The sequence below is a fragment of the Salmo salar genome, chromosome 20 (assembly GCF_965601325.2).
Source record: "Salmo salar chromosome 20, fSalSal1, whole genome shotgun sequence".
In the NCBI taxonomy this organism is placed as follows: Eukaryota; Metazoa; Chordata; class Actinopteri; order Salmoniformes; family Salmonidae; genus Salmo; species Salmo salar.
Window position 1 is genome coordinate 27978601 of NC_138310.1, and position 24234 is coordinate 28002834.

Below are 24234 nucleotides of genomic sequence, written 5' to 3' on the forward strand. Positions count from 1 at the left end.
ATGTACAGCTGTGTGTCGTCTGCATAGCAGTGAAATTTAACATTATGTTTTCGAATGACATCCCCAAGAGGTAAAATATATAGTGAAAACAATAGTGGTCCTAAAACGGAACCTTGAGGAACACCGAAATTTACAATTGATTTGTCAGAGGACAAACCATTCACAGAGACAAACTGATATCTTTCCGACAGATAAGATCTAAACCAGGCCAGAACTTGTCCATGTAGACCAATTTGGGTTTCCAATCTCTCCAAAAGAATGTGGTGATCGATGGTATCAAAAGCGGCACTAAGATCTAGGAGCACGAGGACAGATGCAGAGCCTCGGTCTGACGTCATTAAAAGGTCATTTACCACCTTCACAAGTGCAGTCTCAGTGCTATGATGGGGTCTAAAACCAGACTGAAGCGTTTCGTATACATTGTTTGTCTTCAGGAAGGCAGTCAGTTGCTGTGCAACAGCTTTTTCTAAAATTTTGGAGAGGAATGGAAGATTCGATATAGGCCGATAGTTTTTTATAATTTCTGGATCAAGATTCGGCTTTTTCAAGAGAGGCTTTATTACTGCCACTTTTAGTGAGCTTGGTACACATCCGGTGGATAGAGAGCCGTTTATTATGTTCAACATAGGAGGGCCAAGCACAGGAAGCAGCTCTTTCAGTAGTTTAGTTGGAATAGGGTCCAGTATGCAGCTTGAGGGTTTGGAGGCCATGATTATTTTCATCATTGCGTCAAGAGATATAGTACTAAAACACTTTAGTATCTCCCTTGATCCTAGGTCCTGGCAGAGTTGTGCAGACTCAGGACAATGGAGCTTTGGAGGAATACCCAGATTTAAAGAGGAGTCTGTAATTTGCTTTCTAATGATCATGATCTTTTCCTCAAAGAAGTTCATAAATTTATTACTGCTGAAGTGAAAGCCATCCTCCATTTGCGAAGGCTGCTTTTTAGTTAGCTTTGCGACAGTATCAAAAAGAAATTTCGGATTGTTCTTATTTTCCTCAATTAAGTTGGAAAAATAGGATGATCGAGCAGCAGTAAGGGCTCTTCGATACTGCACGGTACTGTCTTTCCAAGCTAGTCGGAAGACTTCCAGTTTGGTGTGGCGCCATTTCCGTTCCAATTTTCTGGAAGCTTGCTTCAGAGCTCGTGTATTTTCTGTATACCAGGGAGCTAGTTTCTTATGACAGATGTTTTTAGTTTTTAGGGGTGCAACTGCATCTAGGGTATTGCGCAAGGTTAAATTGAGTTCCTCGGTTAGGTGGTTAACTGATTTTTGTCCTCTGACGTCCTTGGGTAGGCAGAGGCAGTCTGGAAGGGCATCAAGGAATCTTTGGGTTGTCTGAGAATTTATAGCACGACTTTTAATGCTCCTTGGTTGGGGTCTGAGCAGATTATTTGTTGCAATTGCAAACGTAATAAAATGGTGGTCCGATAGTCCAGGATTATGAGGAAAAACATTTAGATCCACAACATTTATTCCATGGGACAAAACTAGGTCCAGAGTATGACTGTGGCAGTGAGTAGGTCCAGAGACATGTTGGACAAAACCCACTGAGTCGATGATGGCTCCGAAAGCCTTTTGGAGTGGGTCTGTGGACTTTTCCATGTGAATGTTAAAGTCACCAAAAATTAGAATATTATCTGCTATGACTACAAGATCCGATAGGAATTCAGGGAACTCAGTGAGGAACACTGCATATGGCCCAGGAGGCCTATAAACAGTAGCTATAAAAAGTGAGTGAGTAGGCTGCATAGATTTCATGACTAGAAGCTCAAAAGACGAAAACGTCATTGTTGTTTTTTTTTTTGTAAATTGAAATTTGCTATCGTAAATGTTAGCAACACCTCCGCCTTTGCCGGATGCACGGGGGGTATGGTCACTAATGTAACCTGGGGGTGAGGCCTCATTTAACACAGTAAATTCATCAGGCTTAAGCCATGTTTCAGTCAGGCCAATCACATCAAGATTATTATCAGTGATTAGTTCATTGACTATAACTGCCTTGGAAGTGAGGGATCTAACATTAAGTAACCCAATTTTGAGATGTGAGGTATCACAATCTCTTTCAATAATGGCAGGAATGGAGGAGGTCTTTATACTAGTGAGATTGCTAAAGCGAACACCGCCATTTTTAATTTTGCCCAACCTAGATCGAGGCACAGACACGGTCTCAATGGGGGAAGCTGAGCTGACTACACTGACTGTGCTAGTGGCAGACTCCACTAAGCTGGCAGGCTGGCTAACAGCCTGCTGCCTGGCCTGCACCCTATTTCATTGTGGAGCTAGAGGAGTTAGAGCCCTGTCTATGTTCGTAGATAAGATGAGAGCACCCCTCCAGCTAGGATGGAGTCCGTCACTCCTCAACAGGCCAGGCTTGGTCCTGTTTGTGGGTGAGTCCCAGAAAGAGGGCCAATTATCTACAAATTCTATCTTTTGGGAGGGGCAGAAAACAGTTTTCAACCAGCGATTGAGTTGTGAGACTCTGCTGTAGAGCTCATCACTCCCCCTAACTGGGAGGGGGCCAGAGACAATTAATCGATGCCGACACATCTTTCTAGCTGATTTACACGCTGAAGCTATGTTGCGCTTGGTGACCTCTGACTGTTTCATCCTAACATCGTTGGTGCCGACGTGGATAACAATATCTCTATACTCTCTACACTCGCCAGTTTTAGCTTTAGCCAGCACCGTCTTTAGATTAGCCTTAACGTCGGTAGCCCTGCCCCCTGGTAAACAGTGTATGATCGCTGGATGATTAGTTTTAAGTCTAATACTGCGGGTAATGGAGTCGCCAATGACTAGGGTTTTCAATTTGTCAGAGCTAATGGTGGGAGCCGTCGGCGTCTCAGACCCCACAACGGGAGGAGTAGAGACCAGAGAAGTCTCGGCCTCCGACTCCGACTCGCTTAATGGGGAGAACCGGTTGAAAGTTTCTGTCGGCTGAATAAGCGACACCGGTTGAGCATTCCTACAGCGTTTCCCTCCAGAAGCCATGAGAAAGATGTCCGGCTGCGGGGACCGTGCGAGGGGGTTTATACTAACGTTACTATCTGTACTTACTGGTGGCACAGACGCTGTTTCATCCTTTCCTACACTGAAATTACCCTTGCCTAACGATCGCGTCTGAAGCTGGGCTTGCAGCACAGCTATCCTTGCCGTAAGGCGATCGTTCTCCTGTATATTATAAATACAACGACTGCAATTAGAAGGCATCATGTTAATGTTACTTAGCTTCGGCTGTTTGAAGTCCTGACGAACCATGTCCAGATAAAACCTCCGGGGATGAATGAAAAAAGTTGAGTGAGGAAAAAAGTTGAGTGAGGGAAAAAGTAAAAATATACGGTAATGAAAAAGTAAAAAACCGTCAGGTATCAAAGTAAGATCGGCAACAAAAACGCACAGCAGCGTAAACAAGTCTGCAAGTTGTGACCGGAAACAGGAAGTGTTTCTGGGGTTTCTGGGATAATGGTGTTGATGTGAGCCATTACCAGCCTTTCAAAGCACTTCATGGCTACGGATGTGAGTGCTTACAGGTCTGTAGTCATTTAGGCAGGTTGCCTTCGTGTTCTTTGGCACAGGGACTATGGTAGTCTGCTTGGAACATGTTGGTATTACAGACTCAATCAGGGACGTTGAAAATGTCAGTGAAGACACCTGCCAGTTGGTCAGCACACATCCTGGTAATCCCTCTGGCCCCGCAGCCTTGTGAATGTTGACATATTTAAAGGTCTTACTTGCGTCGGCTACGGAGAGCGTGATCACAGTCATCCAGAACAGCTGATGCTCTCATGCATGCCTCAGTGTTTCTTGCCTCAAAGCGAGAATAGAAGGGATTTAGCTCGTCTGGTAGGCTTGTGTCACTGGGCAGCTCATCGGCTGTGCTTCCCTTTGTAGTCTGTAAAAGTTTGCAAGCCCTGCCACGTAAGACGAGCGTCAAAGCCGGTGTTGTACGATTCAATCTTAGCCCTGTATTGACGCTTTGCCTGTTTGATGGTTCGTCGGAGGGCATAGCAGGATTTCTTATAAGCTTCCGGGTTAGAATCCCGCACCTTGAAAGCGGCAGCTCTACCCTTTAGCTCAGTGCGAATGTTGCCTGTAATCCATGGCTTCTGGTTGGGGTATGTATGTAAAGTCACTGTGGGGACGACATCCTAGATGCAGTTATTGATAAAGACAGCAACTGATGTGGTGTACTCCTCAATGCCATCAGAAGAATCCCGGAACATGTTTCAGTCTGTGATAGCAAAACAGTCCTGCAGTTTAGCATATGCTTCATCTGACCACTTTTTTGTAGACCGAGTCACTGGTGCTTCCTGCTTTCATTTTTGCTTGTAAGCAGGATTCAGGAGGATAGAATTGTGGTTGGATTTACCAAATGGAGGGAGAGCTTTGTACGCGTCTCTGTGTGTGGAGTACATGTGATCTAGAAGTATTTTCCCTCTGGTTGCACATTTAACATGTTGGTAGAACCACTTTAAGTTTCCCTGCATTAAAGTCTCTGGCCACTAGGAGCGCCGCCTCTGGGTGAGTGGTTTCCTGTTTGCTTATTTCCTTATACAGCTCACTGAGTGCGGTCTTAGTGCCACCATCCGTCTGTGGTGGTGTTTTTAATGGGTAGCCCTGGTCTCCTGCAGTTATGAACACAACATTCAGATATTGTTTCCCAGTATAGATCTAACATGGAAAATAAAACATAAGTCACTTACCAATAAGCCATCTATCCTCAACAGCTTCTTCCTGGAGGTTAAGGCCGACTGAACTGTTCTGCAACAATGAATGAATCGTGTCCCACCTGGCCAAATGTGAATCACAGATGACCTGCACATTGACAGAATGGAAACCTTTTCTGTTGACGAAGTTGATGGTGCTTTTATTGCGATGTGTTTGTAGTCAATTGCTCCAATGTCATTGGAAATGGTATGCAAATCCATTTTCACTCTGGCCTGTTGCACAGCAGGGTACGGACCCTTTATGTATTGTGGGGTCAATGAAATAATGCCATGAAGGACTGCAGGCAATATCTGGCTCATGGTTGGTTGTGAAATGCCAGACCGATCCACAATCTCCCGTTGGAATGTTCCAGTGGCCAAAAATCCCAGGGCGGAGAGGACGTGGGTATGCACTGGGTTGGCATTGGTGCATTTCGTCTCCCTTTCTGGAGAGAGTTGGTTGCAGAGATACAATAAAATATGCCTTGGAAAAAGAAATCTTCTAATAAGCCAAGCGTCGCTCTCAGCAAAAAAAACTGCATGCTCATTGAAAACACGCTCCCTGCGTAATGCTGCTTGTGCCAGATCGTCCAGCAATGCAAGATTTGCCATTTTGGACAAGTCACAATGCCTCAGTGTTCCTTTTTTATATTGTTTAATTAAATTGCCTCCAACCTTACATACCACTCTCTTTCTAATTTACGTTATTATTCAATTAGACTTCATGTTTATGAATTCGATAGCACCCTGAGAAAACTATTAGTAGCTTAAGTATCTATAAAAGAAATACATGAATAAACTATTAATGTATTATCTTTTTTCTTCATAGTTTATGATTTGGTCCTGTATGTCAATCCTTTCTCCATTTGGTTGATGGTATTTCATTATCAGTTTGACTTTTCCCCCACAAGGTGCTGTGGGTACGCATGGTCAGAGGTTTTCTTAAATTTACACACATTCTCAAGTATCAGTACAAATTGATAAATCCCACACCTTGCTTAGAAATGATCGCACGCATGGTTTATGAACATTTCTGTTTGTACGAAATGTTGATAAATGAGGGCCCTGGACTTCCTGATGGGCTGGCCCCAGGAGGTGAGGGTAGGCAACTACACATCCGCCACCTCAGGGGTGTGTGCTTTGTCCTAACGATGGTAGGCCTGATCACCGATGGCGATGAGAGCCTACAGAGAGGAGGTCAGAGACTTAGCAGTGTGGTGCTAGGACAACAACCTCTCCCTCAACATCAGTAATACCAAGGAGGTGATTGTGGACTACAGGGGAAAGAGGGGAGAACACATCCATGGGGCTGTAGTAGAGCAGGTCGAGAGCGCCAAGTTCCTTGGCGTCCACATCACTAAGGACTTTAACATTGTCCACACATACCCTCCCAGTCGTGAAGAGGGCTCTCGGACCAACAGGCTCTGAGACTTCTTCTACTATGCAATAAGACTGCTAAATACTTACCGTAATTTCCGGACTATTGAGCGCACCTGAATATAAGTCGCACCCACTGAATTTTAAAAATCATATTATTTTGAACATAAATAAGCCGCACATGTCTATAAGCCGCAGGTGCCTACCGGTACATTCAAATGAACTTTACACAGGCTTTAACGAAACACGGCTTGTAACAAAAATAAATAGGCTTTAACGAAACACGGCTTGTAACAAAAATAAATAGGCTTTAACGAAACACGGCTTGTAACAAAAAATTTAAAATTAGCAGAAAGCTTTAGTTGTCTTTTTGCACCGAGTCAATTCCTCACGCTGCTGTTTCCAACGTTTTATCATCGACTCATTAAGACCAAGCTCCCGTGCAGCAGCTCTATTTCCTTTTCCAACAGCCAGATCAATCGCCTTCAACTTGAAAGCTGCATCATATGCATTTCTCCGTGTCTTTGCCATGATGAGGGTGACAAAATGACTACCGTAATCAAAATGATGGGAAGTTTGAGAGCGCTCGATTTAATCTGAACAGTAAACAAAAAAATTGTTTGACCTTAACCCGTTTGGCAATTTCATTGGTCTAATGAAAGCTTCAAGCCGCCAAATAACTGAGCACGTCACAGAATGTGTTTTTTTGGATAATTTTTTTTGAAAGCGGGACAAATCCATATATTAGCCGCGTCATTGTTTAAGCCGCGAGGTTCAAAGCGTGGGAAAAAAAGTTGCGGCTTATAGTCCGGGAATTACGGTAATTAAATGGTTACCCAGACTATCTGCACTGACCCTATCTTGCACTGACTTTACAGTACAAACAGTGCATTCTGAAAGTATACAGACCCCTTGACTTAAAAAAAAAAAAAATACGTTATCCTTATTTTAAAATTGATTAAATCGTTTTTTCCCCTCATCAATCTACAGTCGTGGCCAAAAGTTCTGAGAATGACACAAATATTAATTTCCACAAAGTTTGCTGCTTCAGTGTCTTTAGATATTTTTGTCAGACGTTACTATGGAATACTGAAGTATAATTACAAGCATTTTATAAGTGTCAAAGGCTTTTATTGACAATTACATGAAGTTGATGCAAAGAGTTAATATTTGCAGTGTTGACCCTTCTTTTTCAAGACCTCTGCAATCCGCCCTGGCATGCTGTCAATTAAGTTCTGGGCCACAACCTGACTGATGGCAGCCCATTCTTGCATAATCAATGCTTGGAGTTTGTCAGAATTTGTAGGTTTTTGTTTGTCCACCCACCCGTCTCTTGAGGATTGACCACAAATTCTCTATGGGATTAAGGTCTGGGGAGTTTCCTGGCCATGGACCCAAAATATCGATGTTTTGTTCCCCGAGCCACTTAGTTATCACTTTTGCCTTATGGCAAGGTGCTCCGTCATGCAGGAATAGGCATTGTTCGTCACCAAACTGTTCCTGGATGGTTGTGAGAAGTTGCTCTCGGAGGATGTGTTGGTACCATTCTTTATTCATGTCTGTGTTCTTAGGCAAAATTGTGAGTGAGTCCAATCCTTTGGCTGAGAAGCAACACCACACATGAAGGGTCTCAGGATGCTTTACTGTTGACATGACACAGGACTGATGGTAGCGCTCACCTTATCTTCTCCGGACAAGCTTTTTTCCGGATGTCCGGAAAATTACTTTACCCCAGTCCTCAGCAGTCCAATCCCTGTACTTTTTGCAGAATATCAGTCTGTCCCTGATGTTTTCCTGGACAGAAGTGGGTTCTTTGCTGCCCTTCTTGACACCAGGCCATCCTCCAAAAGTCTTCGCCTCACTGTGCGTGCAGATGCACTCACACCTGCCTGCTGCCATTCCTGAGCAAGCTCTGTACTGGTGGTTCCCCGATCCCGCAGCTGAATCAACTTTAGGAGATGGTCCTGGCGCTTGCTGGACTTTCTTGGGTGCCCTGAAGCCTTCTTCACAACAATTGAACCGCTCTCCTTGAAGTTCTTGATGATCCGATAAATGGTTGATTTAGGTGCAATCTTACTGGCAGCAATATCCTTGCCTGTGAAGCCCTTTTTGTGCAAAGCAATGATGACGGCATGTGTTTCCTTGCAGGTAACCATGGTTGACAGAGGAAGAACAATGATTCCAAGCACCACCCACCTTTTGAAGCTTCCAGTCTATTATTCAAACTCAATCAGCATGACAGAGTGATCTCCAGCCTTGTCCTCGTCAACACTCACACCTGTGTTAACCTCTCTAGGGTATGTGGGACGAAATCGTCCCACCTACTCAACAGCCAGTGGAATCCCGTGGCGCGATATTCAAATACCTTAGAAATGCTATTACTTCAATTTCTCAAACATATGACTATTTTACACCATTTTAAAGACAAGACTCTCGTTAATCTAACCACACTGTCCGATTTCAAAAAGGCTTTACAACGAAAGCAAAACATTAGATTGTCAGAGTACCCAGCCAGAAATAATCAGACACCCATTTTTCAAGCTAGCATATAATGTCACATAGACCCAAACCACAGCTAAATGCAGCACTAACCTTTGATGATCTTCATCAGATGACACTCCTAGGACATTATGTTATACAATACATGCATGTTTTGTTCAATCAAGTTCATATTTATATCAAAAAACAGCTTTTTACATTAGCATGTGACGTTCAGAACTAGCATACCCACCACAAACTTCCGGTGAATTTACTAAATTACTCACGATAAACGTTCACAAAAAACATAATTATTTTAAGAATTATAGATACAGAACTCCTTTATGCAATCGCTATGTCCGATTTTAAAATAGCTTTTCGGCAAAAGCACATTTTGTAATATTCTGAGTGGATAGCTCGCCATCACGGGCTAGCTATTTTGACACCCACCAAGTTTGGCCCTCACCAAACTCAGATTTACTATAAGAAAAATTGGATTACCTTTGCTGTTCTTCGTCAGAATGCACTCCCAGGACTTCTACTTCAATAACAAATGTTGGTTTGGTTCAAAATAATCCATAGTTATGTTCAAATATCCTCTGTTTTGTTCTAGCGTTCAAGACACTATCCGAATGGTGACGCGCGGCCGCGTATCGTGACAAAAAAATTCGAAATATTCCATTACCGTACTTCGAAGCATGTCATACGCTGTTTAAAATCAATTTTTATGTGATTTTTCTCGTTAAAAAAAGCGATAATATTCCGACCGGGAAACCCTGTTTTCGTTCAAAGACTGAAAATCTAAAATGGACTCTTCACGTGCACGCGTACACCCGTCTCATTGTTCTCAGATTGACCACTTACCAAATGCGCTACTGTTTTTCAGCCTGGGACACCGGAGTCATCATTCAACGTTCTGGCGCCTTCTGAAAGCCTATGGGAGCCTCAGGAAGTGTCACGTTACAGCAGAGATCCTCAGTTTTCAATAAAGAGAGTGTAGAAGGCCAAGAAATGGTCAGAGAGGGCTCTTCCTGTACAGAATCTTCTCATGTTTTTGCCTGCCATATGAGTTCTGTTATACTCACAGACACCATTCAAACAGTTTTAGAAACTTTAGGGTGTTTTCTATCCAAATCAAACAATTATATGCATATTCTAGTTTCTGGGCAGTAGTAATAACCAGATTAAATCTGGTACGTTTTTTATCCGGATGTGAAAATACTGCCCCCTACCCTAGAGAGGTTAACAAGAGAATCACTGACATGATGTCAGCTGGTCCTTTTGTGGCAGGGCTGAAATGCAGTGGAAATGTTTTTGGGAGATTCAGTTCATTTGCATGGCGAAGAGGGACTGTGCAATTAATTGCAATTCATCTGATCACTCTTCATAACATTCTGGAGTATATGCAAATTGCCATCATACAAACTGAGGCAGCAGACTTTGTGAAAATTAATATTTGTGTCATTCTCAACTTTTGGCCATGACTGTACACACAATACCCTATAATGACAAAGTAAAAACAGGTTTTTAGAAATTTTTGCAAATGTATTAAAAAATACAAAAAACATTTACATAAGTAGTCAGACCTTTTACTCAGTACTTTGTTAAAGAACGTTTGGCAGCTATTACAGCCTCGAGTCTTGGGTATTACACTACAAGCTTACACTACACTACTACACCTGTATTTGGGGAGTTTCTTCCATTATTCTCTGCAGATCCTCTCAAGCTAGGTTACGTTGAATGAGGAGCGTCACTGCACAACTAGTTTCAGGTTTTTCCAGAGATGTTTGGGCTGTGGCTGGGCCACTTATCTCCCGAAGCCACTCCTGCGTTGTCTTGGCTGTGTGCTTAGTCGTTGTCCTGTTGAAAGGTGACCCTTCGCCCCAGTCTGAGGTCCTGAGTGCTCTGGAGCAGGTTTTCATCAAGGATCTCTCTCTCTACTTCACCTCAATGACCAAGGCCCTTCTCCCCGATTGCTGAGTTTGGCCGGGCGGCCAGCTCTAGGAATAGTCTTGGTGGTTCCAAACTAATTCCATTTAAGAATGATGGAGGCCACTGTGTTCTTGGAGACCTTCAATGCTGCAGAAATAATTCGATACCCTTCCTCAGATCTGTGCCTCGACACAATCTTGTCTCAGAGCACTACTGACTATTCCTTCGACCTCATGGCTTGGTTTTTGCTCTGACATGCGCTGTCAACTGTGGGACCTTGTATAGACAGGTGTGTGTGCCTTTTAAAATCCTGGTGCACAGGTAGCCTAATGGTTAGCTTAGTGGTTAGAGCATTGGGCCAGTAAGCGAAAGGCTGCTGGATCGAATCCCAGAGCTGACAAGGTAAAAATCTGTTGTTCTGCCCCTGAACAAAGCAGTTAACCCACTGTTCCCCGGTAGGCCGTCATTGTAAATAAGAAGTTGTTCTTCTTGCCTAGTTAAATAAAGGTTAAATGGAAGGAAAAAAAACTAGACGCTCTCACACAAAACCCATTCACATACACTACATACACACACACTTTTACACTCACCATATGCTGCTGCTGCTCTATTATTTATTTGACTCTTATTATCTATCCTGATGCCTAGTCACTTTACCCTGTCTTCATGTTCATATCTACCTCAAATACCTCGTACAACTGGTACTGGTACTCCCTGTATATAGCTACATTTTTGTGTATTTTATTCCTCTTGTGTTAATATTCTCTCTTTTATTATATTTTTTTTTACTCTGCATCGTTGGGAAGGTCTCGTAAGAAAGCATTTCAAGGTTAAGTCTCCAGCCATTGTATTCGACGCATGTGACAAATAACATTTGATTTGACTGTCCTTCAGTCAAAAAGGCTGGTTTTGTTCTCCTTAGTGATCCATTTGACCATGAGAAATCATATCATCAGTCTGACTGTTTGTGTTCTGGTCCTCCTCTAGGGACACATTGATTGTCTCCTTAGCTAACTCGGCCACCAGTATCCTGGCTGGTTTTGTGATATTCTCAGCCATTGGCTACATGGCTCATGTCCACAACCTCCCGGTAGACAACATCGCCACAGATGGTAAGTACTTCCTGTTCAAGTGAGACGTCTTTGATGTTGTTCATCCATCTATTTATATGCCACTTTAATTTCCAGAGTGTCTTTTTAATGTTTGAATGGGTTATTGTCTCCTAAAACTTCCTCTCATGGTCCCAGGGGATCATGATTCATCACATCTTTTAACCACTAAGTTTGTTAATACCTTGAATAGTGTTCATTTGTCATAGTCAGTAGGTATTGGTAACGTGCCATACTAATAGTACCACCAAACAACTTCACCATTGACAGATAGATGTTTAGGGCAGTGTATGAAGGGAAGTAGGTACAAACGTGACACATATACTCCTGTGAATAATTCTTGGGAATAATACTCATAAAAGTCCAATTGATTTCAGAACTAACACCTTCCTCATTTTATTAGTTCCTGGAAAACGTACACGGACACAGAGTAGAATACAAATGGATTCATTCACAAGGATGCACTTCTTTCTGGGGTGCTAGTGTGGAAAATTACAGCATTTGGAGTAATTGCTTTTGTAGAGGCAGACACTCCTCCCTACCTAACAGGCAGGCGGAGTTCAGAGGGCTGGGCCAGGCTGCATCACCCTGGTTTGAGTCCCAGTAATCTCTCCTTTCTCCCGAAGTGTGCACTTGTTCACTTCCCTTCATGGATTTGAATGGAAATCACTTGTACATAGAAAACTCCCTTTAGCCCATGTCTACACGAATGTAATGCTTTTAAATGTGTGGGGAGTAGTGAATCAGTGCACACTTCAGGAAGAAGGAGAGATTATTTGGACACACCCACTGAGTAGACCTGGATGACCAGTTAGCATGCCAGTGAGACAAGCGTCACCACGGCTTCCAAAGTAGTTTCTGTCATGACCCGGGTAAAGACATTTGAATCAACAGAACAGTATTTCTAGCCTCAGTCCTATGCTAAGCTGTGACCGAATAGGAATTTTCCCATATTACAATTTGGGAAACCAGATTTGGTGAGGCTCTAAAATACACACAGATCATTTTGGAACTATAAAAAAAATCTATAGAAAAAGGACACATTAGTCACTAATGACTTGTGGAGTGGGTTGTTCTTCCCCAAGTAAATTGAGAACACGATGCAGTCAGGAAATGAACCTTTTTAAAATGATCTCTCTCACTCTCACTCTCTCATATCATCATTTAACAGGTGAACAGTGTGACTTATGTGAAAAGAGGCATAAATCCTCTCTGACAGAATACCATAACTACTGTACTGGTTATAGGGATAGACAATGGAGTAAGAGATGAAAGTGCTCTCTCTTTCCCACCACAAGTGTTTATTACTGGCTCAATATTATGAATTATGAAGTAGTTATTTCATGAATGAGAGTGTCATAGTCGGTGGATAACCAGGACAGAAAATACCCAGCAAACAGGGAACATTCCCAGAACATTAGTTAACATTCCCATTCAATTCCTGTGAAACTTTCACAGAACCTATTTTGGTTTGCTGGGTAGTAACTAAGTAAATACCCACTGTAGTTATTTAAGTTTTTCTATGTGGAGACAGTAGGAAAGGAGGGTGCTCTGAATAGTGGATGTCAACCTACCACTTGGATGTCTACCTCTAGGATTTTGTTCTAAAACAAATACTGTATTATATATGAAATGAATGGTGAATTAAACTTGCGTTAGCTTGAGATGAACTGTAGGTGTAACAAAGTTTCCATTGTTCAGAGTGTATTAGGACTTTTTTGAAGAAAGTAAATGAGGGATTAGCCGTTGTGCCTGCTGGGTTCTGCTGATGAGCACCTGCTCTGGCTTGGATCAGTCCCAAATATGGTCTTGGATACCACTGACTAACTGTTTGACACCCACTGACTTCTTGTGACTTCAGAAGTGTTCACAATGTGCAGTTGCCTCTGAGTTAATCATTTGTGGAAGATGACTTATGATGAATGATTAGATCGTTTTGTTTCCCATTCCGAGCATGACCCTTCCTCAGGTAATTGTGAATGGAATGAAACCGACCCAGATATATTTATTACATGACCATTGCTATCATCTTTCTGTATGCCACAATTTTTCATGAATGTAAAATTTTTTGTTAGGTCATATTACTAATGAGGTCAACTGCATGAGGGTTGAGAAGGTGTCCTGTCTACCATGTTTTGTTATTGAACGCTTTGACTTCCTGGTGTCGGATGAGATAACCACTGGTTAATCAGTGCCAGGGAAACCGGTACATTAATCTGAATGATGTTTCCAACTTGGCATCGTTGGCCTTTGTCAACTTCTAAACCAGTGTCTTTACCCGTGCTAATGTTGTGGGTGTTTTCCTACCCTTCTTGTTTGACATCCTATGGTGCGTTTGTGTTCCACAGGTCCTGGGTTGGTGTTTGTGGTGTATCCAGAGGTGTTCTCCACTATGCCTCTGCCCCAGTTGTGGGCTCCTCTGTTCTTCTTCATGCTTCTCTGCCTGGGACTGGATAGTCAGGTTAGACACTCACACTTGTGGTTATGGTATGAAACCGATAATGAAAAGAAGAAGCCATTCTTTCATAATTAATCCTAGTTTTTAGTCCACATGTTTTTCCCATATCAGTGCATACAGTGTAACGATAAAATACCCACTAATAACATGTTTCTGTCATAGTCGTCTTTTTATTTGGCCGTCATGTAATCTATTTTCGGAGACCACTTTTGGTAAAAACAGACATTGTAGGTCATACAACAATTACTACCTTTTAATATTTATTTAGATTGATTACATTTGACATTTACATTTCAGTCATTTAGCAGATGCTCTTATCCAGAGCGACTTACAGGAGCATTTAGGGTCAAGTGCCTTGCTCAAGGTCACAACAACAGATTTTTCACCTAGTCGGCTCAGGGATTCGAAACAGCAACCTTTTGGTTACTGGCCCAATGCTCTTAACTGCTCGGCTGACAGATGAGGGAAGAGAGGAAGCAGGGCCGCCGGCAAACGTGTGGCGAGCAGGGCATTTGCTCCACCACTTTTTATTTAGTTTTATACCCTTTTTATTTTATTTTGTACTTTTTTTCCCTGATTTCATGACATCCAATTGGTAGTTAGTGTTGTCCTATCGCTTCAACTCCCCTACGGACTCAGGAGAGGCGAAAGTCGAGAGCCATGTGTCCTCCGAAACACGACCCTGCCAAGCCGCACTGCTTCTTGACAAACTCTTCGCTTAACCCATAAGCCAGCCACACCAATGTGTCGAAGAAACACTGTCCAGCTGGCGACCGAAGTCAGCTTGCAGGCGCCTGGCCCGCCACAAGGAGTTGCTAGAGCGCGATGGGACAAGGAGATCCCGGCCTGCTAAACCCTCCCCTAACCCGGACGACGCTAGGCCAATTGTGCGCCGCCTCATGGTTCTCCTGGGCATGGCCGGCTGTGACACAGCCTGGGATCGAAACCGGGTCTGTAGTCACGCCTCAAGCGCTGTGGAGCAGTGCCTTATATCGCTATGCCACTCGGGAGGCCCATTAATACACTTTTTGGTGTAAAAGCGTTGAAAACAGGGACAAAGTAGACCTGTTTTTTTTGGGACTGATTTGCCTCATAATTTGTAAATTTGAGCACAATTAGTAGCACATGTCCTGTGTGTGTCTTGACCAATAAGATTCATGGAAATCACATGTTGGGCATGGCGCACATCTATAGAAAGCAGAGCTCGCGCTCCACTTTACTTTTCTGTTGATACCTAGCCCTACCTAGTTTTCTTGGTAGGTGACTACCGCTTGTAAAGTAAATCCCCCTGTGAGAGCAATAAAATAAAGTGTCCCGCTCTCCACGCCCTGACCAAAAGTTGCGCTTCCAGTGTAGCAGGTTAAAAAAAGACGCTTCTGTGTAGATATTTTAGGCTACAGGAATTTTTTGCTGTTTGGTTGTTTTAATTTTTACTATTTTTTTTATCCCCTGCCTAATGGAACAACCACAGAGTAGGCTCAACTTGCCTGGCTGCCATAAATGCCAGAAATTGTCTGTCTTTCGCTTAAACAATGGGGATAGGATAGGCCTAGTGGAATTCCTTTGTTTTGTTGTTTTCAGAAAAATAAATCACCTGGGGCAACTTTAGAGCAGCCTCAACTTGCACAACTGCTCAGTTCACTTTCCCCACTGTACTTTGCTCTGCAGTTTGCTATGGTGGAGGTGGCAGTGACGTCCATAATGGACGGCTGTGGCCCCAAGGTGCTGCGTGTCCTGAAGAGACAGGAGATCATCGTTCTGGCTGTCTGTGTTATTGGCTTTCTTCTAGGCATTCCTCACATCACTAAGGTAAGGTGATCCTGTCAGATATTATTACTATCCATCGGGTAACGCCCTGCCCTCTCCTCTTTCTCAGAATGAGACCGTATACTTATGTTTGGACCTGTTTTATTTTGGTTTCTATCAGTAGATGACTAAGACACATACAGCCAGTAATTAGTGCATGGTTGACCAGCTGATTCTCTGTCCGGTGGAGTGGGTTGCTTTTCCCCCAGTAAATTGAGAACAAGATGCAGTCAGGAAATTAACCTTTTTATAATTAAACCTTTCTCATTCTCTCCCGCTCTCGTACCCCCCCCACCACACACACACACACACACACACACACACATATACAGGGGGGAATGTACGTGTTCCAGCTGATGGACCACTACACTGCTGTGGTGTCTCTCACATTCCTGGCCTTCTTTGAGGTCCTCGCTGTCTGCTGGGTTTTCGGTAATACCCTGCACCTTCTCTCCCCTTATGATGAAACTCAACAGCCTATTGTGTATTTATACAAGAAAATAAAACACTTTGCTTTATAGACAGTATGTATGTCTCAGAGTAAATATAAGTATTTCATGCAATGTGTTATTGCAGGACTGCGGCGGATGACCATCGTGATCAAGAGGATGTTGGGAAAGGCTCCCAACATCTATTTCCGCTCCTGCTGGATGTTCTTCTCCCCTGTGCTGGTCCTGGTGAGTGCTATGGCTAACTCATGTCTTTTTAATGATGGTGATGAGGATTTGTTGTGGTTTGTAGTTGTTGCTTTTACTTTTTGTAGTAGTGATAGCCGTACCTAAGACTTAATCATCCATTCGTTGTATTAGAGGTTTCATCCATGTGTAACCTCCCCTGCAGTGCATTCTGATCTCCAGCATCGTCCAGTACACGCCCGCTCGCTATGGGAAGTCATACACATACCCTGTCTGGGCAGAGGTGGTGGGCTGGGGAATCTCCCTGGTCTCCATCATTTGGATCCCCCTGGGAGCCCTGCACGAGATCTGCACAAATAAGGGCACACTGATGCAGGTGAGCATCCGTTCAGTAAACCAAACACGCATACTGATACATACTTTTAGATCACAGATACTGTTTTAGCATCGTGCATACATAATGAACAAGTATACTGGTACTCACGCATATACACACACACAGTCATGCACACACTCACAAATCAATAAATCAAATGTATTTTATAAAGCCCTTTTTACATGAGCAGTTGTGCTTTACAGAAACCCAGCCTAAAACCCCAAAGAGCAAGCAATGCAGATGCACGGTGGCTAGTAAAAACTCCCTATAAAGGCAGAAACCTAGGAAGAAACCTAGAGAGGAACAAGGCTCCGAGGGGTGGCCAGTCCTCTTCTGCCATTGCCGGGTGGAGATTATATGGTCATTAAGGACAGATCTTCAAGATGTTCAAATGTATATAGGTGACCAGCAGGGTGAAATAATAACCACAGTGGTTATAGAGGGTGCAGCAGTTCAACACACCAGGAGTAAATGTGTTTGCTTTTCACAAGAGAGAGAGAGAAGCATGTCCGGTGAAACAGGTCAGGGTTCCATAGCCCGACCGATGGGACTGTGGACAGGGACATCCATGAGTCGTCAGGCCAAATAGTCCTGAGGCACGGTCCTAAGGCTCCGGTCCTCTGGGAGAGGAGACGAAGAGAGACAGACATATATTTGATACTGTACATTTATCCCACATGGCAGTCATATAAATAACTAAATGCATGATAAATATGTTCTGGGCATTGGCAGAAACCATAGAAGTTAAACTATGTATGTGACTCTGAACCTCTTCTTTTATCAATTCTCTGTGCCCCCAGAGGATAAAAACAGCAATGACTCCTACAATAGAGTTGGACCCCGTCAACCATCTACCAGAGAAGCAGAGAGTGGACATACCGGAGTCTGTTGTCTTTATCACTCCTCTGTGAACAGGGACAAAAGCACTGTGTCTCAAAGTGGTACTTCAAGTGCCATGATATGTCCTTGCCCTGAAGCACTTTATTGCCTTACAGGTACTGGATACGCAAGTGCTCACACATACTCTTTTTTATACTACAAACATTACAGGGTAGCCTACTCTGACACTTACAAACATATTAATAAAAACGATGATAGTATTTTTTAAATATTGCGATATGCCTGGCTGGGTCTCTGCTTTTCACTGACAGTTGCAACTCAACAATAATCTAGCCTATTTGGTATTTGCAGCGCTCGCTGCCCAAATTGCTGGCCCTTCCGACTGTAGGCTATGCAATTTAAAACAATCAACAGCTTTTTTTTAGAAGCTATTGATTCTCTGTGGCCAAATCATGCTTTCTGGTGTAGCCTATTTTGAATGATTTTATACATTTTTGTACTGACAGGATCAAGCTAATTAGGCTATATCATTTTGACAATTTAATTACATTTACTTTAGGGAAAGCTTAGCTTCCCATGGCCTTTTGGACACGCCGCCTATGCCTTTTAATGTGGCATAAACACAACGTTTTCATCTGATTGTCAAACAATCACTTAACAACGGCGCTCTTGTAGGCTACCCACGCAGGCACATTCATCATTCCAAACCCAACAGTGTACTGTGCAACCGCAATTTGATGAATGGAAAGAGACATCTGTTATAAAACATCTACGTGTGTTGTACTGACATTCTGTGATTGTCATTAGGCCTACACTTGTAGCCTGAATTGATGCATTAACTGTTATCCTTGAGCTCCTCAGTGTCCGCCACTCATCTCCGCCTTTTCCGTGTGCGTCTCCCCCACTCATCTCCGCCTTTACAAAGTGGAGGCTAAGTGTTCTCCTCAAACCACAATGCAAATTTGGCGCATATACCACCCAGTTTCAAGTCAATTCGCAAATTGTTCATGCTGCTGACATGCAGTAATGTTAAATAATGGTGTAATAGGCTCACGTTTTACTAGTACGGCGTACCCCCACTATTTAATTTGCCAGGACGCCGTACTGCCTTACTTTCACCCCTGATTATGATATGGTAAAACATCATATTCATCATGCCACAAGACTATAAACTCTGGAGGACAACTCGTCCCTCTGGTAATCTCTTCAACCAGCTCTTCTCCCTGCTGGACCTAACATATTGTGTCTCCCAACTTAAATTGACAAACAATTTTCACCAAATGTAAAAACCAATGTAGCCAATACACACACACGCGATAGCGGCATATTTCATATCATCCGACAAAATGACACACTGATCTGCTCAGCTCAGCCTTAGACCGATGAAGCATCCATAGTTACAACCAATAGGTGGCCGCTCAATGCAACAAATGATGGCTAGGCAAATCAGTGAGAAAACAAACCTTTTCCCTTTCATCAGACCGATTTCATGGACTAAGGTCCACATTGAATCAACATCGTCACCTTGTGGCCACGGTTTTTACTCACCGTGAGGTCAGATGGGGCTCAGGTGAATATTGATCAACAAAGTAAAAATCTGTCGTTCTGCCCCTGAACAAGGCAGTTAACCCACTGTTCCCCGGTAGGCCATCATTGTCAATAAGAATTTGTTCTTAAAACTGACTTGCCTAGTTAAATAAAGGTAAAAAATATACATGCAATTAAATGTATAGAGGTTAACTGTGAGGAGGGAAACCACTGCAGTGCTGCTATGACATCCGTTAGTGGGGAGAGTCCAATGTTCTGACATCATTCATCAGCAGTTTTTACACTTGAATGGACTTTGAAGTTTTGGGGTTCTGGTTGGAGTTTTCTATTTTACTTTTTCTGCCACAGTTTGTGCCTCAGTTGTGTGTCTTCGTGTTTGTTACAACAATGACAATTGGATTTCAGCTTTACAAGGAGTGCCTTTTGTCATTAAAAAATCCAATTGACATTGGAATTGTCATCGACTATCGGACTGAAAGGCTCAAAGAAATAAATATGATTTGACATGATTTAGATGGTAAAATGTATGAAATAAATACAATGGGGTCATTTGAGGGGTCACATAAATATGTGACGAAGTGAAGATACGTTTGCCACAAGTGCCATGTATCAAAAATATTGATTTTGGATTGTCAATATTTGATGAAAATACCAAAAATATATCATAGGGATTATCACCGACCCATTTTAAGGATCATAAAAAAATTCACACAATTATAATTTAGTGTTAACTCTCTTTTGATATAAAACAAGATCAAATTCCCAATTAGTGAGCTGTTTAGATGCATTTTGTGTCTGTTTGTCAAACAACATTTAGTTTTGACTAATTAGTTTATGATGCCAATCATCTATTTCTACCATTGCACAAACCACAATAAGGGGTTAAAAATATAATCATGCCTAATACACTCTTGTTATTCTATGCAATTGTATGGTTGTGTCACAAAATGCAGGGTTACTGCTGCTGGTTGTTTTTATTCATTGTTCTCATACATTCAAACCAAATATTTTATACATTTTATTTATTTTCAAATGTTTTTTGTTGTTGTATCAAACAAAATGGTATATGAAATAACAAACACACTGTTACTATTTCTCCATTAAGTTCTCCATGGTGGTGGTACTATACTGGTAGAAATGTTTATGCTCATATTACGCTTTTAAAATAGCTTTCTCCTTCTTAAAAATGATTTAGCATAAAATAATTTCTTTTTATTTACGTGTATCTTGTTTAAAGTGTACTTCCTGTTTGACTTTTTTTTTTATTTGAAACGTTGAAAAAGAAAATTAGATTCATAATACCTGTTTATCACGCAGAGCTATTTGTGTCAAATAAAGATTATTGTTAAATATGTTTGATTTTTACGAGCCCTTTCAATTCATCAATGTGTCCGTTCTGAAGAGCATAATTTAACAGTAGATGGCAGCAATGTACAGACAGTAATAATATGCAGCCCAGGGGCATATTGCCATACAGGCCAGTACAAATGTCTATGATTATTCTTAACAAGCATTTCTATGTACATCAGCTTATGTTAATACAATTTTGAAAATGTAGCATTTTTTAGTTGTGGTATTCCTAAAAACTCACTCAAGCTGTTTTAGTCACTTGTATACAGGAGGTGATAACTACCAACTAGTATGAATACGCTCATTACACATTTTTAGCAGACCGTAATCCTATAGTATACCCTACCTCAGAAACTAGTTCAGCACTTTAGACAAATATTGTATACTATTGTTATAATGTGGCATGCAAACAGACAGCTGAATGTATCTGCTTTCCTGCTTGCATTTATGCACTCACCAAATCTTATTTTTAATTTATCTGATTAGTCATTTTGAAGAATTATTGGCATAATTAAGCACAACCCATTTCCATTCTTCATTTGAGAATGTTTTATTGCACACAACTGCCAAAGGGGGCGGTGTTGCAATCTACTGCAAAGATAGCCTGCAGAGTTCTTTATTACTATCCAAGTCTACCCAAACAATTCGAGCTTCTACTTCTAAAAATTCACCTTTCCAGAAACAAGTCTCTCACTGTTGCCGCTTGCTATAGACCTCCCTCTGACCCCAGCTGTGCCCTCGATACCATATGTGAATTGATTGCCCCCCATCTATCTTCTGAGCTCGTGCTACTATGTGACCTAAACTGGGACATACTTAACACCCCGGCCATGCTACAATCTAAGCTTGATGCCCTCAATCTCACACAAATTATCAATGAACCTACCAGGTACAACCCCAAATCCGTAAATACGGGCACCCTCATAGATGTCATCCTAACTAACTCGCCCTCCAAATACACTTCTGCTGTTTTCAATCAAGATCTCAGCGATCACTGCCTCATTGCCTGCAACCGTAATGGGTCTGCGACCAAATGACCACCCCTCATTACTGTCAAACGCTCCCTAAAACACTTCTGCAAGCAGGCCTTTCTAATCGACCTGGCCGGGGTATCGTGGAATGACATTGACCTCATCCCGTCAGTAGATGATGCCTGGCTATTCATTAAAAGTGCCTTCCTCACTATCTTAAATAAGCATGCCCCACTTAAAAAAATGTAGAACTAGGAATAGATAGAGTCCTTGGTTCACTCCAGACCTGTCTGCCCTTGACCAGCACAAAAACATCCTGTGGCGTTCTGCATTAGCATCGAATAGCCCCCGTGATATGCAACTTTTCAGGGAAGTTAGGAACAAATATACACAGGCAGTTAGAAAAGCTAGGGCTAGCTTTTTCAAACAGAAATTTGCATCCTGTAGTACTAACTCAAAAAAGTTTTGGGATACTGTAAAGTCCATGGAGAATAAGAGCACCTCCTCCCAGCTGCCCACTGCTCTGAGGCTAGGAAACACTGTTACCACCGATAAATCCACTATAACTGAGAATTTCAATAAGCATTTCTCTACGGCTGGCCATGCTTTCCACCTGGCTACCCCTACCCCGGTCAACTGCCCGGCACCCTCCACAGCAACCCACCACCATTTCTCCTTCACCCAAATCCAGATAGCTGATGTTCTGAAAGAGCTGCAAAATCTGGACCCATACAAATCAGCCGGGCTAGACAATCTGGACCCTCTCTTTCTAAAATGATCAGCCAAAATTGTTGCAACCCCTATTACTAGCCTGTTCAACCTCTCTTCCGTATCGTCTGAGATTCCCAAAGATTGGAAAGCTGCCGCGGTCATCCCCCTCTTCAAAGGGGGTGACACTCTAGACCCAAACTGCTACAGACCTATATCTATCCTACCCGGTCTTTCTAAGGTCTTCGAAAGCCAAGTTAACAAACAGATTAGCGACCATTTCGAATCCCACCGTACCTTCTCCGCTATGCAATCTGGTTTCAGAGCTGGTCATGGGTGCACCTCAGCCACGCTCAAGGTCCTAAACGACATCATAACCGCCATCGATAAGAGACATTACTGTGCAGCCGTATTCATCAACCTGGCCAAGGCTTTCGACTCTGTCAATCACCACATTCTTATTGGCAGACTCGACAGCCTTGGTTTCTCAAATGATTGCCTCGCCTGGTTTACCAACTACTTCTCTGATAGAGTTCAGTGTGTCAAATCGGTGGGCCTGTTGTCCGGACCTCTTGCAATCTCTATGGGTGTGCCACAGGGTTAAATTCTCGGGCCGACTCTCTTCTCTGTATACATCAATGATGTTGCTCTTGCTGCTGGTGATTCTCTGATCCACCTCCACGCAGACGACACCATTCTGTATACTTCTGGCCCCTCTTTGGACACTGTGATAACTAACCTCCAGATGAGCTTCAATGCCATACAACTCTCCTTCCGTGGCCTCCAACTGCTCTTAAACGCAGGTAAAACTAAATGCATGCTATTCAATCAATCACTGCCCGCACCTGCTCGCCCATCCAGCATCACTACTCTGGACGGCTCTGACTTAGAATACGTGGACAACTACAAATACCTGGGTGTCTGGTTAGACTGTAAGCTCTCCTTCCAGACTCACATTAAGCATCTCCAATCCAAAATTAAATCTAGAATTGGCTTCCTATATCGCAACAAAGCATCCTTCACTCATGCTGCCAAACATACCCTCGTAAAACTGACCATCCTACCGATCCTCGACTTCGGTGATGTCATCTATAAAATAGCCTCCAACACTCTACTCAACAAACTGGATGCAGTCTATCACAGTGCCATCCGTTTTTGTCACCAAATCCCCATACACTACCCACCATTGCGACCTGTACGCTCTCGTTGGTTGGCCCTCGCTTCATACTCGTCGCCAAACCCACTGGCTACAGGTTATCTACAAGTCTTTGCTAGGTAAAGCCCCGCCTTATCTCAGCTCACTGGTCACCATAGCAGCACCCACACGTAGCATGCGCTCCAGCAGGTATATCTCACTGGTCACCCCCAAAGCCAATTTCCTCCTTTGGCTGCCTTTCCTTCCAGTTCTCTGCTGCCAATGACTGGAACCTACTGCAAAAATCTCTGAAGCTGGAGACTCATATCTCCCTCACTAGCTTTAAGCACCAGTTGTCAGAGCAGCTCACAGATCACTGCACCTGTACATAGCCCATCTGTAAACAGCCCATCTACCTACCTACCTCATCCCCATACTGTATTTATTTATTTATCTTGCTCCTTTGCACCCCAGTATCTCTACTTGCACATTCATCTTCTGCACATCTACCATTCCAGTGTTTAATTGCTATATTGTAATTACTTCGCCACCATGGCCTATTTATTGCCTTAACTTACCTCATTTGCACTCACTGTATATAGACTTTTTGTTTTCTTTTGTTGTACTGTATTATTCACTGTATGTTTTGTTTATTCCATGTGTAACTCTGTTGTTGTATGTGTCGAATTGCTACGCTTTATCTTGGCCAGGTTGCAGTTGCAAATGAGAACTTGTTCTCAACTAGCTTACCTGGTTAAATAAAGGTGAAAAAAAAATAAAAAAATAAAACACTGCAGGAA

The 24234-nt window shown here is 42.7% G+C and overlaps 1 protein-coding gene across 1 annotated transcript in view; it reads left to right on the forward strand.

The window, feature by feature from the left end:
* LOC106580320 (sodium- and chloride-dependent GABA transporter ine) overlaps positions 1–20624 on the forward strand; it is a 51487-nt gene extending 30863 nt beyond the window's left edge. The window contains exons 7-13 of the mRNA XM_014161202.3: positions 11486–11610; positions 13956–14068; positions 15734–15874; positions 16204–16303; positions 16448–16548; positions 16712–16882; positions 17683–20624. Of these exons, the coding sequence (XP_014016677.1) occupies positions 11486–11610; positions 13956–14068; positions 15734–15874; positions 16204–16303; positions 16448–16548; positions 16712–16882; positions 17683–17793 (862 nt within the window). The 3' untranslated portion in view covers positions 17794–20624. The remainder of the gene's footprint in view (positions 1–11485; positions 11611–13955; positions 14069–15733; positions 15875–16203; positions 16304–16447; positions 16549–16711; positions 16883–17682) is intronic.
* Positions 20625–24234: the final 3610 nt, after the last annotated feature.